Consider the following 21,087-nt stretch of genomic DNA (forward strand, 5'->3'; position numbering starts at 1 on the left):
GGCCCATTACTGGTTCAAATCAGGCTTTGGAGGATCTGTAACCCCTTGAAATGGCTAAGAGACTACACCTGTCAAAGTGCTTTGTAAACTAAACCATGCTACAAAGGTTGAGTCATTATTATTATAATATTATTATTGTTAAGTTCAGTCAAAGGTTTAGGAACAGCTTATTTGTCTATCTAGATGTCAACATGGAAATAATGGGTAAATTAAAATTAGTTAAAGTGGACATAGCTTTTACCTACAGAATGAACTATTTGGGATACAAAGCACTGAGACAGCCACCTAAATTATCTTTAACCTAAAGAAAATTCCTATCTCAAAGTCTCATAACACAAAACAAAACTCAATGAATGAGGATTTTTTCATTTGCATATGAGAACACTCAATTATTTGACCCAAACATACGTACACAGCAGAATCTTTGCGGTGTGTGTGGAGACAGTTCAACTATTTTTCTCCCCAAGTTATAACAGAACTGAACTATCTTTCTCCACCCTCCCAATCATGATCCTGGGAGGCAATGCATGTCAAAGTGTGCAAGCAGAATAAAACAAGAACTAAAATCTGCCCAAATGTTCTAGAAAGTTGCTGACTGAACTTTTAATCAAAAGACTTCACTTCATGAAGCATCATAGGGACCTGTGCTTTCAGAGAAATTCAGCAATATATTTGTTTATCTTTATCTTTCCTAAGGATCAGCAAGATAACTCCATGGAAGAGCTGGGCAGCAATGCATTTACTGCCTTTGGAAGGAAGCATTTCAGGGGTGCAGCATGGTAGAAGAGAGGTGATTCAGTCTGCTCTTCTTGTCAATGCAGGTGACAAAGCCTAATGCTATTTGCTAGGCAGAAGAGACCTTATCTCTGAAATGCCCTTAACAGGATATCTCTGGCTAAGGATTACTATGGTAAGTAGAACATGGGATCTCTGAGGCACAGATGGCTTCCTGGAGAATGTCATGGAGCTATCCAAATTTCTGGGGTGTAAAATAAAGATATTTGCAATGCTCCCCTTTGTGTGTGGAAACTCACAAATCCCAGTATAAACCTCATCTATTCTGGGCCAGAGGTGCATTTCTGAGGCAGTAAGAAGTGACGTGGGTGGCTGCCCTTCCCTTCTCTCTGCTTCACTTGAGCCTTCTGATTGCCTGTATCCTTGAAATTATTTAGTAAAGCGTGGTACTAGTTAAGAAGATCTCTGAGAGTTTGATTTGATAATACGATCTTGTGTGTTAGCTCACTCCACAACTCATCACCTCTGAAAGGATGGAGGTAATCACTGATTGGGTCGCACTAAGGACTGAATACAGTTTTACTTTTATGCCATGCTTTGCTGCTCCTCTTGGAGCTCAGCCTGCTGGAGAAAAATAACATTATCAATTTGATTACTTGGTGTCTCAAAGTCTTCTTGCAGTCGGTCTCACTAGAATACTGATACAAGCTAAATTTCCTAACAATAAATCACAGAATCAGCGAGGATGAAAAAAGATTAGAAGTCATCTGTCATTAAACCAATGGAGGAATCTATGCACACTTGTTGCACAGTCATTGATCCTCTGCAATAGGAAACAGACATAATAATACTTTCTGAGTCCCCGCCTACTTTTTTTATTGTTCAGAGGAAGAACCTTTAATAAACTGCCTCCAAACCTCTCTCTTTGCAACGTCACCTACTGGTCCCAATGCTACTCTTTTTTGGTCCACTCTGGAAAGTTCGTTTCACCATTTTAACAGCTTATACAGGTGGATTTAAAAATCAATAGGCTTTCATTTTGATGTGTATAAACATCTACCTTTTCTATAAATCTCAAGATTAGGAGAGACCACAAGTCATGTCATTGTATGACATCATCTCTTCACACTACCATCCTGCCTATCCTGACACATAGCCCAGTGGCAGAGATAGGCTTGAAGTTAAGAAAAAGCAATATAGATGACTGGGGACCAGAGTAAAAGTGGTACTGGTTTCACATCAATCCTGTCAGCATACCTGCCAGGTATCCCAGTGTTACTGTGGTTCAAGAAGGAAAAAAATCCCCTTCTTCCATTGAGTTTCACTAGTATTGACTATTTTTGGTATGAAAGAATGCTTTAAAATTTTGAGGGACAAGGAAGAATAAAAATTTAAAATTGTAATAAAAACTCAAAATAATAGAAGATAGGATTAAAAAAAACCCTAGAATGTGCTTTAGAGAACATAGCACAAAAGAAAAGAGGATATTTAGCTTCAGTTCTACCACCTATAGATCAGAAGCCTAAAGAACACACATAAACTTTCATTTGCTCCTTCGCCCTAGCCCCAGCAGTACCAAAACACAGCGACCACACATTGAGCATATTCTTTATTTTGTGCTATAGCCATGGCTGCTCCATCCCTAAGACTAGGTCCCTTGCTCTTCAGCCAGAAGGAGTCAGGGCAATGAATTTGAAGACATTCAAGTCATGCTGAGCTCAAAGCTGTATTAAGGTGGTCTCCAAGTTGTTTCCAGCTATGTTTGTCTAAGATGCTATAATTATAAAAGAAATGATAAGACAGAGGAAATCATTTACTATAACTGTTTTTCAAATGATAGAAAGTTTTCATAAATCCTAAGCTAGGAACGGGAGTTCATGCCTATAATCCAAGCACTTTGGGAGGTTGAGGCATGCGGATCACTTGAGGTCAGGAGTTCGAGATCGGCCTGGCCAACATGGTGAAACCCCATCTCTATTAAAAGAAATACAAAAATTAGCCGGGCATGGCGGTGCATGACTGTAATCTCAGCTACTTGGGAGGCTGAGGCAGGAGAATCACTTGAACCTGGGAGGCAGAGGTTGCAGTGAGCTGAGATCACGCCACTGCACTCCAGCCTGGGCGACAGAGTGAGACTCTGTCCCCCCTCCCCCACCCAAAAAAGTTAATATGTTTGTGAGTTTGAACCCTTCAACATATTATGCCTGGTGACTAAGGAGGGATGCTGTATTCTATGTATTAAAAAGGCAACCTACAGCAGTGGGTAATTATGATATGATTGAATGTAACCAAAACAGAAAGCTGTGTTGCTCTAAATTTATAAGCAAGTGGCCCAGCACGTGCATGGCTCCTGCGATTTTTCATATTTACTTCTTATTTTGAGTCATTAGGTCTTTACAACAACTTCTCCACTTAGAACAAACAGCTGCCATTTGATTGGTAGGTCTCACACTGGCCTGAAGCAAATACATTTTTTAAAATGGTGCTTCTATTTCTCTTCCTTTTATTGTTCTTTATTTTTCGTTAATTATTGTGAGATAATTTGATATCACTAAAAGGCAAAATGAAGAACTAATGAGGCAGATTTGCTAAAACAAAAATAAAAAAACCCAAGTAGAATTCTACATGGTTCCTGAGCTATTAGATCCCCGCTTCTTGTACAAAAATCATCACAAATGGGAAAGATAGCAGTACTGAAAATGTAAGCCTGTATTATAAACCCATGTTTTTATTTTATTTATTTATATTTGAGATGGAGTTTCACTCTTGTTGCCCAAGCTGGAGTGCAATGGCGCAATCTCGGCTCACTGCAACCTCCTCTCTGTGGCCAGGCTGGAGTGCAGTGGCGCAATCTCAGCTCACTGTAACCTCTGCCTCCTGGGTTCAAGGGATTCTCCTGCGTCAGCCTCCCGAGTAGCTGGGACTACATGCGCATGCCACCATGCCCAGCTAAATTTTGTATTTTTAGCAGAGAAGGGATTTCACCATGTTGGCCAGGATGATCCCGATCTCTTGACCTTGTGATCCGTCCGCCTCAGCCTCCCAAAGTGCTGGGATTACAGGTGTGAGTCACCGTGCCCGGCCCCTATAAACCCATGTTAATAGATAAACTCATTGTTCGGTATTTTGCATTTCCAGTGACTGTCGATTCTACTAACACATACTAAAACAGAGATATTCCTTGTAGCAAAGAGCAGCAGTAAGCTCTTCATCAGTTTGTCATGTGATGTCTTTGTCATTTTCTTTTTTTACTTTCACCTTGACCTATGGGGATTAGATATACACTACATACCTGGCTACAGCTTCACTGTACACAAAACCAGCGTCCGCTCGCTTTACGATTTCAAAACACAGATCTGCTCCATCCATACTGTAAAGAAATGTGAAAAAGAACATAAGAAAAGAGGAAATTCCAGGAAGACAACACTGAAAGTGAATACATTGTAACTAAGTTATTAGTTGGTTTACTGCTAAGGATTATGTTATTTAAATCTCCTTTCTTTCAATGAAATATAGACATAAATTACAAAGGGCATGATAGTCATCTTCACATTGAAAATCTGCAGGGAAAGAAACAGGAAGAACAGGCTAACAGTAATATCAAATAATATGAGTATATAAAATTGACTATAAATTTTCTTTAGGTTTTCACAAAAAGAAGCATCAGAAAATAGCAATGCTAGGGTTGTGTGCATATTTTAAAGTCAAATTCCAAAAATATTCAGTTATGTAGAATACAAGGATTTAAAAAAAATATCTTGCTATTGTTATTACCACCAAATGGGAAAATTCAGGCTATATGCTGTGGAAGGAAAAAACAATGACTTATATATAAAATAAAACTTATTTTTGTTTACATTGCCATTCCCAAAGTTCATTGCTACAAACATATTGTAACACACAGATGTGTTGGTAACACTGTGTCACGATATTGTCTCAGAACTTACAGTAGTTATCTACTTCTCACCAGATAAGTAAGGCCTCTTGTTGTCTTGGCCACACTTTGCCTCTTCTACCTACCCTGTCCACTGATGTTTCAAGAAAATCTTCCTCTCTAGGCAGAATGGTCTTATTATCACTCCCTGAGTATACCATTTTCTTTTTTACTTTTTGTATATACTGCTTTTCATTTTCAAAACCTATCTTTTTTTTTTTTTTTTTTTTTTTTTTTTTTTGAGACGGAGTCTCGCTCTGTCGCCCAGGCTGGAGTGCAGTGGCCGGATCTCAGCTCACTGCAAGCTCCGCCTCCCGGGTTCACGCCATTCTCCTGCCTCAGCCTCCCAAGTAGCTGGGACTACAGGCGCCACCACCTCGCCCGGCTAACTTTTTGTATTTTTTTAGTAGAGATGGGGTTTCACCATGTTAGCCAGGATGGTCTTGATCTCCTGACCTCGTGATCTGCCCCCCTTGGCCTCCCAAAGTGCTGGGATTACAGGCGTGAGCCACGGCATCCGGCCTACAATAACACTTTTTATACATATACAACACCAGAAACAGTTTAACAATTTATACTCCCACTACCAAGTGTGAATGTGTCCCTTGCTCTACTAGGATAATGATTTTTTTTCATCTTTGCCAATTAGATAAGAGGAAAAAAGTCATTCATGATTGCTTTAATTTGCATTTCCTTGATTACTAGAGAGAATAAATATTTTTCATTTCTTTGTCCTGTGGGGAGAAAAGAAATGCTATTTTAAAAACTGGCTGTAGTTTAAGCTGGTTGGTTGATTTATGAGGACTAAAAAACATCTCATAGTGAAGGAATCAGTTTTGCTTAGGCTTTTTCCTTTGTAATTGTGATATATGAGGGTAAGCACTATTCAACTTAGATGAGAGAGGGGTTAGGAAAAGGAGAGAGCTAAACTGATTGCATAATGAAGCAATAAGAATTTAGGTTCTTTCTGCCATCTCTCCATGCTGCCATAATGGTGTGCATGAATGTCCTGGCCGATGATATCCAGAGCATTAACAATACCAAAAAGAGGCAAACACTAGGTTCTTACTAGGTTGTGCTCCAAAGTTACTGTCTGGTTTCTAACTGTGACGATGAAGCATGGTTACATTGGTGAATTTGAAATCACTGATGATCATAGAGCTGGGAAAACTGTTGTGAACCTCAGGCAGGTTAAACAAGTGTGGAGTGATCAGCCCCAGATTTGATGTGCAACCCAAAGATCTAGTAAAATGGCAGAATAACCTGTTCCCATCCTACCAGTTTGGATTCACTGTACTAATGACCTCAGCTGGCATCATGGACCATGAAGAAGGAAGATGAAAACACACAGGAGGGAAAATCCTGGAATTCTTTTTCTAGGAATGTAATACATACTTACAAATAAAATGCCTCAATGGACTCTGGTGTTTCCAAAAAGAATTTGGGAGATGTTCTGAGAGCTAGAGGACTTTCTGGAGGGGCCTAGAAGGGATGAGGGAAAAGACGGGGCCTGGGGAGGAGGCAGCAAAGTGGTGAGAGGTATAAAGCCTAAGGAGGGAACCAGTCAGTGAGAAATACTTGGAAATTATTTACTGCCCTGTGCTATAATTACCAGCATGGATCAATCCATTTTGTCTGGTCATATCTGAAATACTAGTACTTGAAATGACAGTATCTACCCATGTGCATACATACATGGGGGTATTTTTAGGTTTCTACTTTCTTCCACTGACTTGCCTATTCTTGCATCAAGTCCCATACCATTTAAAATACTGTAGGGTCAGACGTGGTGGCTCACACCTGTAATCTCAGTGCTTTGGGAGGCCGAGGCGGGTGGATAGCTTGAGGCCAGGAGTTCGAGACCAGCCTGGCCAACATGGTGAAACCATGTCTCTACTAAAAAAATACAAAAAAATTAGCCAGGCATGGTGGCCGGCGCCTGTAGTCCCAGCTACTCTGGAGGCTGAGGCGGGAGAATCACTTGAACCAGGGAGGCAGAGGTTGCAGTGAGCTGAGATGGCACCACTCCACTCCAGCCAACAGGGCGAGACTCTATCTCAAAACAAAAACAAAAACATGGACAGACAAAATAAAATACTGTAGTAGCAGATTTTAATATTTGGCAAAATAAATCTCATTATTCTTCACCAATTTTTTTTTTTTTTTGAAACAGAGTCTTGCTCTGTCACGCAGGCTGGAGTGTAGTGGCATCATCTTGGCTCACTGCAACCTCTGCTTCCCGGGTTCAAGTAAGTCTCCTGCCTCAGCCTCCCAAGTAGCTGGGACTACAGGTGCTTGCCACCACGCTTGGCTAATTTTTGAATTTTTTTCGTAAAGACAGGATTTCACCGTGTTGGCCAGGCTGGTCTCGAACTCCTGACCTCAAGTGATCTGCCTGCCTCGGCCTCCCAAAGTGCTGGGATTACAGGCACAAGCCACCGCAACTGGCCTTCACCAACATTTTCTTATGATTTTTTTCTTCCCAGTTGACCTTTAAAATCATTTTGTCAAACTATAAAAAATTTTTATATTTTGATTCAGATGGTAAATTTATACATTAACTTCTAGAAATTAACATTTTTCTAATATTCTCATCAATGAACATGATATGTCTCTCCACTTCCTTTCATGTCTCTAAGTTATAGTTTTACGATTTTCTTTATATTGATTTAAAATATTTATTACTATGTTTTTTCCCTATACATTTTATATTTTAGTTGCTATTATAAATGGGATCTTTCAGCCATTATATATTTTTTTAAATTCAATGCTTCGTAACCACGGATATCAAACAAAATCACCTGTGCAACTTAGTAAATATACAGGCACATTCTTTGAAGGGTTATTCTGAAAGAGAGGCATCACTGTGAAAATATTTTTCTATTATTAAAGCTATTTGATTATTTGTAATATTAATTGACATTAAAGTAAAAGAAGCAATCCACTAATTTTAAATTTCATGAGATACAGAAATAAAAACTAAAAATACTGTTATTTATGCAAACTTTATTCAAAGAAATTTAAAATACACATATTCAGAATACACACCATCCTGATATCCTAACCTTGAACCTTCTGAACAAAAACGATGACTCAATTCTTTGATAAACTTCATTTGATAATATAATGATTCTACAAACTGACAAGGCATCTTTTATTGCTTTTCTCTTTGGCTTCCCATCTTGGGGTGCTTCTGGAGCTGTCAAGAACCCCCAAAGAACACATTCTGAATTTTCCTAGTTGGCTCCATTCTGAGGGAATGAAAGGAGAGGGAGAAGAAACCCTTTTACGGAAGAGTATGGGGGAGGTGGACTTCTATACTGTATGCAGAGAGAAATTAAGGGCAGTTTAGTCTGAATTGTGAAAAGTAGTGGGATTACGAATGAGCTTAGCTGTCTCTCCTTTTCATCCATCTGAATTTTTAAAATTTATAATAAACATGCATTATTTATATAATTAAGAAATTATCCAAAACCAAATTCATCAAACAAACAAAACAGATCACACGTCTTGAGGTACAAGGTATTACTGGCTATATATTGAGGGAGATCAGAATATGCCACTCCAAAATATGCTGCTTTGGCATCAGGATTATCTGGAGTCGAAGGCACAAAATCACGTGCTATGATTTCACAGCAATGTCAAATTGCTATAACAGTTTCTAAATGTTTACTCTCAATTTCTGTACATATCTCATGGCAGACTGGTGACAGATTGGCATTTATCTGCAAATATCCTTGAAGAACACTGTTGTACAGACCAAATCTGGATTTTTCCAACCAGCATTTTTTCTGAGGGTGACAAAAATGCCAACTACAAAAACTGTATGAAATGTTTAAAATTATTTATTTATTTTTTAAATGGAGACAGGGTCTCGTTTTGTCACCTAAAGCTGGACTGCAGGGGCACAATCATGGCTCACTGCAGCCTGGAATGCCTGTGCTCAGGTGATCCTCCTGCCTCAACCTCTGAAGTAGCTGGGACTACAGGCATGCACCACCATACTTGGCTAATTTTTTTATTTTTAATTTTTGTAGGGACAGGATCTGGCTATGTTGCCCAGGCTGGTCTGGAATTCCTGGACTCAAACGATCTTTTTGCTTGGGCCTCTCATCTTAAAGTGCTGGGATTACAAGTATGAGCCACTGTGCCCAAACAAAAAGTTTTTGTTAAAGCTTCTGAGAATTAACAGTATAGTGAGTGAAAAACTAGTCCTGAGAACAGAGAAGGGATTACAGCTCAAAGACGTGAACAAGAGCTGCTTCTGCCCTAGGGGAAGCATGTGGGTTTTGGAAAGGAGGGGCACTTTTAGGAACTCTGGAGAGGTAGGAGGGGGTGGGGTGGTCAGATGGAGAATGACAGGGTCCAGCTGCTTTTGCACTAGGGTGATCTAAGATGTTAAGGCTCTGATGAAACACCCTTTGCTCCTGGCTGGGACCATAGAGCTGCACCATGAAAACTGGGGTACAGAATATATTCTGTATGTCACGTTGGTAGCACAGAAAAACCTCAGTGCTGGTTGGGCATGGTGGTGGCTCAGGCCTATAATCCCAGCACTTTGGGAGGCTGAGGCAGGCAGATTGCTTGAGCACAAAAGTTCAAAACCAGCCTGGGCAAAAGAGTGAGATGCCGTCTCTACAAAAAATAAAAAAAATTAGCTGGGTGTGGTGATGCACACCTATGGTCCCAGCTACTTGAGAGGTTGAGGTGGGAGGATCGCTTGAGCCCAGGAGATTGAGGTTGCAGTGAACCATGACTCTGTCAGTACACTCCAGCCTGGGCAACAGAGCAAGACCCCATCCCCTCCCACCAAAAAAGGTTAAAAAAAAAAAAAACCCAAAACCTCAATGCTTACCATGGAGACAAAAGCTCAGCCTAAAAACTTCAGCAAGAAACAAGCACTCAGAGTATGTTTCCTAACCACAAAGTAGTAATAAATTAACAAAATAACTAGAAAACCTTAAATGCTTGGACATTGAGAAATCATGCTAAATAACCAATTAATCAAATGAGAAATCATCATAATGAAAATTAGAACTTTTTTTTTTTTTTTTTTTTTTTTGAGACAGGGTCTTGCTTGTTGCCCAGGCTGGAGTACAATGGCATGATCTTGGCTCACTGCAGCCTCCACCTCCCAGGGTCAAGTTATTCTCCTGCGTCAGCCTCTGGAGTAGCTGAGATTACAGGCACGCACCTCACGTCCAGCTAAATTCTGTATTTTTAGTAGAGATAGGGTTTCTCTGAGTTGGCCAGACTGGTCTTGAGTTCCTGGCTTCAAGTGATCCCCTCTGCCTTGGCCTCCCAAAGTGCTGGGGTTATAGGTGTGGGCCACCGTGCCTAGCAAAACATATTCCTAACAATGACAATGAAAAGAACTTGTACAGGATTGGTGCATTACATTTCTAGATCATGGTTTTGCCATTAATAGACCACAAATATAGAAAAATGGCTGAAAGGAGGAGGGGCATAGGTCCAATCTTACAGTTTAAGAAGTTGGTGATCCATGTTACAAACACAACTTGGCATTGGAGAAACCTTGCTTAAATTAGGTAATCCACTGTTGATAGAAAAATACACCAATACAATTTTCTGAAGGGCAATTTTATAATGCATGACAAAAACCTTAAACATGTACATGTCCTTTGACTCAATTATTTCCTTCCAAGGGAAATAATTAGGAATATTGGTCAAGTTTTAATGAGAAGGGTTTATCACAGCTATTTATAATAGGGAGAAATTAGAAACAACCTAAATGCCCAACAATAGAAGAATGGTTACATAAATTGGGGTAGAGTAGAATATTATATTGCCATTAAATGATGTTACAGACATACATTTATTGACATAGATGTTCATAATACATTAACATGTATAAATATATACATGCATATTTATGTATATGATGCAGCGTGAAGGCTTTGGTATTAAAATGGGGTGTTAAAGACTGGGTAGAATTGTATTTGAAATTTTTTGTTTTCTTCTTTTTACCTTTACTTTTTAAAAAAATGAATAGGCACTATACTTTTGTCATAGGAAATCAGTTCTGTTAAAAAAAAAGCAGAATGCAGATGAAACGGCACTTACAAAGTAGTTTGTATCCATAAACTTGTTTTAAAACTTTAATTAGAAATTTAACAGAAACATTGTGAATGCTGACTTAAAATACTAGAAAATATGAAAAGTTACTAAGTCAGTGACATCTCATCATGAGACATGTTTTAAAAAAACAGCAAATTAAACCCAATGAAGGCAGAAGGAAATAATAAGCAGAAATTAATGAAGTAAAAAAAAAAAAATAGAGAAAAAGCAAAGCAACAAATAGATTCTTAGAAATGATTAATAAAGGCCAGGTGCAGTGGCTCATGCCTATAATCCCAGCACTTTGGGAGGCCGAGGTGAGAGGCTCACTTGAGGCCAGGAGTTTGAGATTAGCCTGGGCAACACAGTGAGACTCCTTCTCTACTAAAAATTTAAAAATTAGCTGGGCATGGTAGCATACGCCTATAGTCCCAGATACTCTGGAGGCAGAGGTGGAAGGCTTGATTGAATCCAGGAGTTCGAGGCTGCAGTGAGCTATGATCACACCACTGCACTCCAACCTGGGCTTTGGGGCAAGACCTCATCTCTAAAAAAGTAAATAAATAAATTTTAAAACGATTAATAAATTTAGAAAATTCCTAACATTTGGAAACTAGACAATATACTTTTATTACATAGATCTCAGAATAAATCATTAGAAAATATTTTAAACTGAATAATAATAACAGTAAATACATCAAAACTTGTAAAATGTAGGTAAAACAGTACTTAGAGGGAAATTTACTGCTGTAGATGTACATATTAGAAAAGAAAGGCTGGCCAAGTGCAGTGCCTCACACCTGTAATCCCAGCACTCTGGGAGGCTGAGGTGGGAGGATCACTTGAGCCCAGGAGTTCGAGACCAGCCTGGGCAACATAGTGAGACTCCCACCTCTTCAAATAATAATAATAAAAAAATTAGCTGGGCATGGTGGGGCCTGTAGTCTCAGCTACTCAGGAGGCTGAGACAGCCAAACTGCTTGAGCCTGGGAGGTCAAGGCTGCAGTGAGCCATGACTGCACCACTACACTCCAGCCTGAACAACATAGTGAGACCCTGTCTCAAAAAAAGAGAAAGGCTAAACATTTAAGAACTAAACATCTACCTGTGTAAGTTACATAAAGATCATCAAATTAAATTCAAACAAATTAGATGAAAGGAAATAGAAGCAGAAATTAATGAAATGGAAGACAAACATATTAAAGGAAGTGACAAAGCTAAAAGTTGTTCCCTGTGAAATGATGAATCTCTGGCAAGACTGATAACAAAAAGAAAAGAGAAAAGACACATATAGCACCCAGTATTAAGAATGAAGAAGGAGATATCATTTCATATGCTGCAGAAATAAAAGATGATACTGAAACTTTATGTCACAAATTTAAAAATGTATATGAAACTGACAAATTCTCAGAAAAATAAAACTAACCAAAATTAACAAAAAGAATTAGAAAACCTGAATAATCCTTTACTGATTCAAGGAATTGAATCAGTAACTTAATCTTCTGAGACAGAAAACTGTAGGCCTAGATGCCATTTCTGACAAGTTTTTTTTTTTTTTTGAGATGGAGTCTCGCTCTGTCACCAGGCAGGAGTGCAGTGGTGCCATCTTGGCTCACTGCAACCTCCACCTCGTGGGTTCAAGAGATTCTCCTGCCTCAGCCTCCTGAATAGCTGAGACTATAGGTGTGCGCCACCACACCCAGCTAATTTTTGTATTTTTAGTAGAGACAGGGTTTCACCATGTTGGCCAGGATGGTCTCGATTTCTTGACCTCCTGATCTGCCCGCCTCGGCCTCCCAAAGTGCTGGGATTACAGGCGTTAGCCATCATGCCCAGTCCATTTCTGACAAGTTCTATTGAACATTCCAAGGAGAAATAAAACAAATAAAAAGTAGGAATAGTTTCCAACTCACTTTATGAAAATTGTTCAATCTATATTATACTAAAACCTACTATGGACAGTATGAGATAATTCAAAGACAACCTCATTAAGAACATAGATGCAAGTAACGTAAACAAAAGTTTAACAATCCAAATCAAGCAATATATAAGAATTACACCAGGCCCAAATTGGGTTTACCTCAGCAATGCAAAACTTTTAACATTTGGAATTAATAAAATTGTGTACATTGATAGACTAAAGATGAAAAATTATGTGATCATGTCAATAAACATCAAAACACTTAAAACTATGTATTTGTGATTAAAAAACTTAAAAAACTCTTAGATCAGGAACAAGTCAAGAAAGTCCACTCTAACAACTTAAACTCAACATTACTCTGGGAGGTCCTAGCCACGGCAGTAAGGCAAGATAAAGAAATAAAATATGTAAGAATAGAAAAGGAAGAAAGTCATTAATTACAGATGGTATATACAGAATATCCAAAATAATCTAAGTTAAAATTAGAACTAATCAGAGTTTAGCAAAATCATTGAAGTTATGTGAAATTTTAAAAGAGTGTTTCTTTAACAATGTAGAAATAAATCTAAAAGAAAGGTGTATAGGATCTCTGTGGAGAAAAGTATGATTTTTTTTAAAAGACATTAAACAAATGAAATAAATGGAGAGAAAATTATCCTGTTCACGGACAAGAAGATTCAATATTGTAAACAGCCAATCTCTTCCAAGTTGAAGCATAGATTTAACAGACTTTCAATGAAAATCCCAACAGGTTTTGTGGAAACTCTAAAGCAGAATCTAAAATGTATACAGAATTGCAGAAGGCCAAGAAGACTCAAGATATTCTGGAAGAATAACACCTCCTGGAGTTTTTCCTGTACTTGATTTCAAAATTTAGCCTCCGCCCCCATGTCCACAGCTACCGTGTACGGGATGTCCTATAAACCTCAGTAATTAAGTGTATGACATTGATACTAGGACAGATAGCACAACAGAGCATAACAGAGAGCCTAGAAACAGATCCATACATATAGAGAGGCTTGATTTATGATGAAGGAGGATACTGGGCAAACACAGTCTCTTCAAAGAAATGTGTGCTTACATGGACCAGGATATGTGTACCTGAATGTTCATAGCAGCATTGTTCACAACGGTCACAAACTGTCAACAAACCAATGTCCATCAATAGTAGAATAGATAAAATGGGTATAGTCACACAATAGAATACCATATAGCAATGAAAGGAAATTAATCACAGCTACACAAAGGAATATGGCTGAATCCTGAAGATAAAATACTGAGTGAAGCAGATGTAGCCAAACCTAAACTGCTTGGTTTATTTTACATACAGTTCAAAGACAGAAGTAACCTTATTTTGCTGTAATAAATAACTAAAGCTAGCATTCATTGAGTGCTTACTAAGTGAATGGTATTTTGTTTTTTCTTTTTTTTTTTGGAGTTCTTTTTTTTTTTTAATTATACTTTAAGTTCTAGGGTACATGTGCACAATGTGCAGGTTTGTTACATATGTATACATGTGCCATGTTGGTGTGCTGCACCCATTAACTCGTCATTTACATTAGGTATATCTCCTAATGCTATCTCTCCCCCCTCTCCACTCCCCATGAATGGTATTTTCTAAGTCCCTTATATGCATTAACTCATTCAATGTTTACATGAGAAGTCTACAAGATAGGTATTATGACTATCTCCCCTATTTTACTTAGGAGAAAACTGAGAAACAGCAAAGGTTAAGTAACTTGACCAAGAGCTCACACAGCTTGTAAGGGGTAGAGCCTGGATTCCAACTCAGGCGAGCTGACTTAGAGTCCATGCATTATCCTCCACAAAATGCTCAGTTTACAAAGAGGGAAACTTCCTCACTTCTGCTCTAGGCTTTCAGTTACTTAATGGAAGACAAGGGATTACAACTAAGTAGGTAAAATCATAATGTAAAGAAAGGCTCTGTATATGAAATCCATTTTCATGCCTATTATGGGGGCCCCATGTTCCAGAACCATCCAGGGGCATTTTCAAAATGCTGAGCCTGTGTCCCCATCTTTCCAGATGATACATATGAATACTATATTATTGATTTAGTTTAAATGAATTATCTGTATTTAGTAAGTTTGTTGATAAATGCTGTAATCTTTGCATATACAAATCAGTCTTTTTTTTTTTAAACAAAACTTTAATTCTATTTTTTTTTCTAATTCAGGGCTTTGTTTGTGGTATGGTTTTGACATCTTCACAAATGTCCCATAACTACCATCTTTTCCCAACACTTTTGCATTCTTTATGCTTCTGCCTGGGATGTCCTTTCTTCACCTTTCCACCCATCTGACTGGTGTTGATGCCCTTTATCAACTTCCTACAAGCCTGCCTGCCTATTCTAGCTCCTGTTTCTTCCAATGAACTTATGAGGCCCTAAGAATCTGTGCCTCTCTATGGTCATTTAGACCCACACTACAAGTTGTTTGTTTGTGTGTACGTATGTATTTATTTACAAATCAAGAATGGCAGTCTTGCTCTGTCACCCAGGTTGAAGTGCAGTGGTGCAATCACAGCTTACTGTAACCTTGAACTCCCAGGTTCAAGTGATTCTCCTGCCTCAGCCTCCCAAGTAGTGTTACCATGTCTGGCTAATTTTTAAATTTTTTTCTAGAGATGGAATCTTGTTACATTGCCCAGGCTGGTCTCAAGTGATCCTCCCACCTCATCCTCTCGAAGTGTTGAGATTACAGGGGTGAGCCACTGCGCCTGGCAGTTATTATTATTTATTTCATGGGTAGGTGCCTTCTGGTCTGTACAACTGTCTATAGACAAATAGAGAGCATAAACAGGTATTTTATCTTCAGCATACTATCCCACATACTGATGAGTATTTACAAATATTTGTTGGTGGTGAATTCATTTCTGAAAGAAAGGAGTCATGTACACACAATCTTTTTCACCCTATCCCCATCTAAACTATTCCGTAGTTGTGGGGGGATTATGTTTTATTCAGTATTCAATCATTAAACATCTACTATTTGTAGAGGATAGAAGGACCAGTTACATGAAGATTCCATCTTCTAAGAGCCTACATTACAGAAGGAGAGATTAAGAAAGTCTTCATGGGCTGGGCGCAGTGGCTCACACCTGTAATCCCAGCACTTTGGGAGGCCCAAGCAGGCAGATCGCCTGAGGTCAGGAGTTCGAGACCAGCCTGGCCAACATGGTGAAACCCCCGTCTCTACTAAAAATACAAAAATTAGCCAGGCGTGGTGGCAGGTGTCTGTAATCCCAGCTACTTGGGAGGCTGAGGAAGTAGAATTGCTTGAACCCGGGAGGCAGAGGTTGCAACGAGCCAAGATCGCACCATTGCACTCCAGCCTGGGTGACAAGAGCAAGACTTTGTCTCAAAAAAAAAGAAAAAGAAAAAGAAAGTCTTCATGGAGTGGTCAGCCTCTGTGATAGGTCCTCAAGAAGCAAGAGTGACAGCGTGGGGGAGTGGTGGTGACTACGTGGTAGTTAAGAGGATAGTAGCATTTCAAGGCATTTCTTCCGACAAACAACAATAAGGCCTAGAGCACCAGGAAATGTGCCAACATAGCAGGTGGGTTTGGGGTTGGGAATGCCTGAGGTGCTATAACTGGAGTTAAGGCTTCCTCCTGCATTGATACTGTAAATAGGATATAATCATATTTTTTCAATATGAATGGTGCTTTTCAGGATTGTTAATCAAGATATGCAAGTAGAAAGAAACCTTCACCTTTTCAATGGAGAAAGGGAATATTCACTGTTTAATAAAGCAATTCTGATATACTGTCAAAGACATTAAAATGACTGAGCATATCCCCAAATGCCTCTTTATCAATTGTAGTTCTTTTGGTGGAAGCTGTCTATTCCTGTCCTTGCCTGTTTGTGTATGAAGCTTAATATCTTCCCTTTCATTGGGGTGAATTCTTTATGTTCAATAGAATGTAAATCTTTTATGTCAAGATTGAAGCAAATTAATTTTCTATTTTTTTCAATTTTTGTTAAATCTATTGATGCTTTTTTTCTTTGTGGATACCAGTTTTTTGAAGTTTTAAAAGCTCTCTAAAGATCTGTTAAATAATTTTATCTTTTGCTAGCTTTTCTATGATTTGATTAGCTTCTATTAACTCTATTTTGTTTGTAGTTTTTTTGTTGTATGTGTATGTGTGTAGGGAAGGGTGAATCTAAACTGATTTCTGAATTGTTGTTTTCTCGACACTATTTAAAAATCCTTCTTTTCCCTGTTATATTTACTGAACTTTATTGTATATACTACTGAAAGGACTCCTACTGAAGAGGAATGCCTAGTGTTGCCTGACTAAAAAGCTGTTTTTCCTTTCCCCTGTCCTGTATCCTTCTAAGTGAATCTGATGCCAAGTGTGGCCTGTGGTAGCTCTGTGGGTCTAAATGTTTAGTAGTGCAAATATCTGCCATTTTTAACTTTTATAGTAGAATATGGGATTTTTCCCCTATCAAGACTCTTAAAATGAGGGATTCTCCAAATACTTGAAGAGAGTTCAGGTGTTGGGATGGCCAAAATCAATGAGAAATGCTCCCCTACACATTGGTTCTAGACTCAAGTCTACCTTTAACTGCCTGGCAGATCTTGATCATAATACTTAACCTTTCTGGGTTGACCATGACTCCTCAATAAAGATGGGATTTGGCTTAGTAATTTTTAAAGTCTTTTTTCATATCCTACAGATTTGTTTCTTTGAAAAAAAGACTGCCTTGAAAGATTTTGCCACTTATAAAATTGATATGTAGTCTGAAATACTGTTTATCGAATTTTAGAAACTGAGAACGGTTCTAGTGTCCATCTAGATATCAAAGATTGATTTGTCACAATTTCCAGGGTCCTATATTTACCTATTTTTCCTTCTTTCTAGACATTTTTCCTCTCCAATTGCTTAAAGGATCAAGAGCTCCTGACCCCAATCAACGTTGTCTGACAATGGTGATGGTGCCTCCTAGTGGATAAGGAAACTCCAGCTACAAGGGATAGCAAATAATTCTAAGATGACCTCTGGATTTGTTGTTTACGTTAACATACATATCTGTATGGTTTTCTAATAATTTTCAGAAAAAAAGCAAGGCAGATGAGAGCAATAGCCCCTATTCTGTTCTAGCTTCTACCATGTAGGAACTTTACTGTTAGTCCTCAGTGTACTCACTAATTCTCACAGCTAAACACCCACCTCCCTAACCTCTAACACTAAAGTGAGGGGGAGGGACCTCCAGATATAAATCACAATGAGTTACATCACAGAATCTTAGAACTGGAATTTTAAGAGACTTGCTTTAGGTTAGTAACTAATTAATAGCAGATAGGACTAGAACCTCAGTCTCTTGATTCTCAGCCCGCTGTATAACTCCATGCTTCCTGTTTACCTTTTTGAAGGAGGAGGTTGCTATTGCCTTAACTTGGACTTAGGGGGTTATTGAGAGAACAGTGACATTCTAATTCTTCAAGGGGATTATTTTTTTAATTACTGAAATCCTCACAAGTTATTTCCCAACTGACCAGGAGACAGACAGGGTTTCATGGTGTTAGGTAGAACTAAGTTTCCAAGCTACTATTGTTTCTATACTCAAAATGAGCTCTGTTCAACTAGGACATTGGTTAGTTAAATGGCCCCAGTTATGCTTGCAGTGTCTAAAGGCCCAAGTTCTCAAGCTTCTCTCTTTTCTATCCAGCCCTCTCTCCCCAAATTTTTTAACTTCATTATTTCAAAAAAATAATTATTATACAAATATTTTATGTGCAATTCTTTATCTACCAGATGTATTAGCTCAGCTAGTTTAAACACATTTTTGTTTTAAGTTTCTTAGACCTTTGACCTAGTCCCACTTACTTTTGCAGGTAGAAGCTGGGATGGATCCTCTGCCACCCCAAACCAAAGCAATCATAACCAATGCATCAGTTTGCTTGCTATCCTGTGTAAGTTCTTGTAACTGTGGGATGGATGAGTATCTGTGATTGTTCCTAAGTCTCGCTAGCCCTTATTTCCATTCTTCTCTCTAGAAATAAGTTCTCCCTCTTGCTCCTCAAAACCTTCTCTTCATTCAGAGGCAGGTGTATCAGTGCAGCCCCTGCCACCACTAATAGTAAAGTTCCTGATCTCCAGGAGAGGGAGTGCCCTTTCAAACGATGTAGATATGAAAACCACAACAAATTCCTTCTAGTCGCTTGTGGAATTCAAGGATTTGGGGTCATTTTTTTTGACAGTTCTACTCGTGTCATGTCTTCTGTTTGTCTGTCTCACAGAACATCTAAATAACTGTAAATAACCATGCCAGCCCTGATATGGCCTTGCAGATCAGGAAGGTGGTACAGGTAAAGGATGAATCTGGAAAATGATCTCACCTTGAACAAACATACCGGGGATTACAAGATAATCATACAGTTAATTTATCAAACTAGCTAATGTAATCTTACTTTAAGGCAAGTTCCTGGCTAAAATGAAAATGTCAATATTGGCATTTGTAAAACTACAGATGTATACAGATATAAACAAAAACAGAAGCACAAGCATAGGTATTTGCTCAAGATTAAATTGTTCCAACTTAGCAAGAAAAATGGAACCATTATTGTGTTCTCAGGAGAATATCCCATATGCCCATGAATTATTTCCAAGTTTCAGACATTACCAAGAAAAACATAGAAGTCCTTGAGTGTTCAAATAATATCATGAGCAATTTGCAAACAGCCACAAAACTCTTTACATAGACAAAAGGCAGCAGTTAACTAAACTGATCCTTTGAGTATTACAGGAAGACACAGATACCTAAATTTATTATCCTCATAGACTATGGTTTTTACATTAGTCACTCCTCTGGAATAAGACACTGAAGATTCCTGTTAAATGCAGGTACGTTAATAGCTAATAGCAAAGATTTACTGCCCATTTAACTACATGCCAAGTGCCATTTAAAGTGCTTTACAAGTAATAACTTATTTAATCCTCATAAAAATACTAGGAGACAGGTACTCTTTCACAGATGAGGAAATTGAGGCTTAAGACAAATGTTATATAACTTGTCCAAGGTCACACGGTTACAAAGTAACAGAGCCAGGATTTGAACATAGGCAATCTGGCTCCAGGTTCCTTAGCTCTTCTCCTCTAATACTGAGACTCTATACCAAATAGAATTCATGACAATGAAAATGAAGATAATGGTAAAACTATGTAGTGTTGTGAATATCAGAGTACTTTTATACTTCATTTCATCCTCAAAAGTTGCTAGGGTAGAAACTGAGGTGCCAAGAAGTGAAATGGACCCTGTGCTAATGGTAATGCCTCCTAAACTCTTATTGCTAGCCTAGGTTCTCCTCCTGGGGGCCAGACTCAGGCAGTTTGGAGTAGACACCTACAGGTGGGTGTCCTACAACCACCATACACTCAAATGATCCAAGAAAATTAGCAGTTTTCTTCTCCAAACCTTACATCTATCTGAGATTACAATGTTTTTTCAATTTGGGAAAGTTTTGGGCTATTATCTTTTTGAATAAGGTCTCTTTTCTTCACAATTCCCTCTATGCTCTACTTGTAGAATTCCTGTTTATGTGTGTTGGATATTCTCAACTGGCCTCCATGACTCTCAGCTTCTCTTTCATACTTGCCAATGGTTTTATTTTTACATATCCAAACTAATCTCTATTCTCTCATCTTGCACCTTGCTCCAAAGTCATAGCCCACCACCATTAGCGGTGCCCCAACCACACAAGCTGGCTCATATTTCTGGCCATTCATTCTACATGCTCTTTGCCTGCCTGTAATGCCTCTCTTTTCCCACTCATATAGTCGATTTGCCATCTATATTCTATTAAACTCTCCCATCTAGAGCCCCAGCCCAAGCATGGAAACAGCAGTGGGCTTCTGTTTGCCACTGGTTGGACATAAAACAGAGCCCTAATTCAAAAGAATGTTATTTATAGGGGGGTTAAGTCAACAACTTAGGCCACTCAGTTGTAGAAAAAAGGGGGGTAAACTAAGATAATCAGATAGATACATTCACTCATTCAGTTTATTTTTTCTCTGTCTGGAATGTGAAGTAAGAAAAGAAGAAAGAAATTACTTGGGTTTCAAGGTCATACAAATTTTGGAAACTGGGGTGCCTGTTTTGGGGTCATGTGCAGGCGCTTGAATAAATGGAGAAAGCTGGTTCTTCCAGAGCAAAGTAGATGCAAAACCCTAAGGAATGAAGAGAGCAATAACTTGGGTTCCTGATATCTTTTTTCCTAGTTCCTATGAGGCCTGGCTTCATTCTATTTTCTTTCTTTAAATTTTATTATTTTGCCAGGTGTGGTGACTCATGTCTGTAATCCTAGCACTTTGGGAGGCGGAGGCAGATGGATCACTTGAGCCCAGGAAATTGAGACCAACCCGGGCAACATGGCAAAACTCCGTCTCTACAA

The 21,087-nt window shown here is 38.6% G+C and overlaps 1 protein-coding gene and 1 pseudogene across 8 annotated transcripts in view; one reads left to right on the forward strand and one right to left on the reverse strand.

The window, feature by feature from the left end:
- Positions 1-21,087, reverse strand: part of CASK (calcium/calmodulin dependent serine protein kinase) — a 403,174-nt gene that overhangs the window by 220,340 nt on the left and 161,747 nt on the right. For all 8 annotated transcript variants that reach the window (XM_030933848.1, XM_030933849.1, XM_030933847.1 and 5 more), the window contains exon 4: positions 4,028-4,105. In XM_030933848.1, coding sequence (XP_030789708.1) covers positions 4,028-4,105 — 78 coding nt within the window. The remainder of the gene's footprint in view (positions 1-4,027; positions 4,106-21,087) is intronic.
- Positions 5,658-6,049, forward strand: LOC115898667 (annotated as a pseudogene).

Source organism: Rhinopithecus roxellana, chromosome 7 (genome assembly GCF_007565055.1).
Source record: "Rhinopithecus roxellana isolate Shanxi Qingling chromosome 7, ASM756505v1, whole genome shotgun sequence".
NCBI classification, from domain to species: Eukaryota; Metazoa; Chordata; class Mammalia; order Primates; family Cercopithecidae; genus Rhinopithecus; species Rhinopithecus roxellana.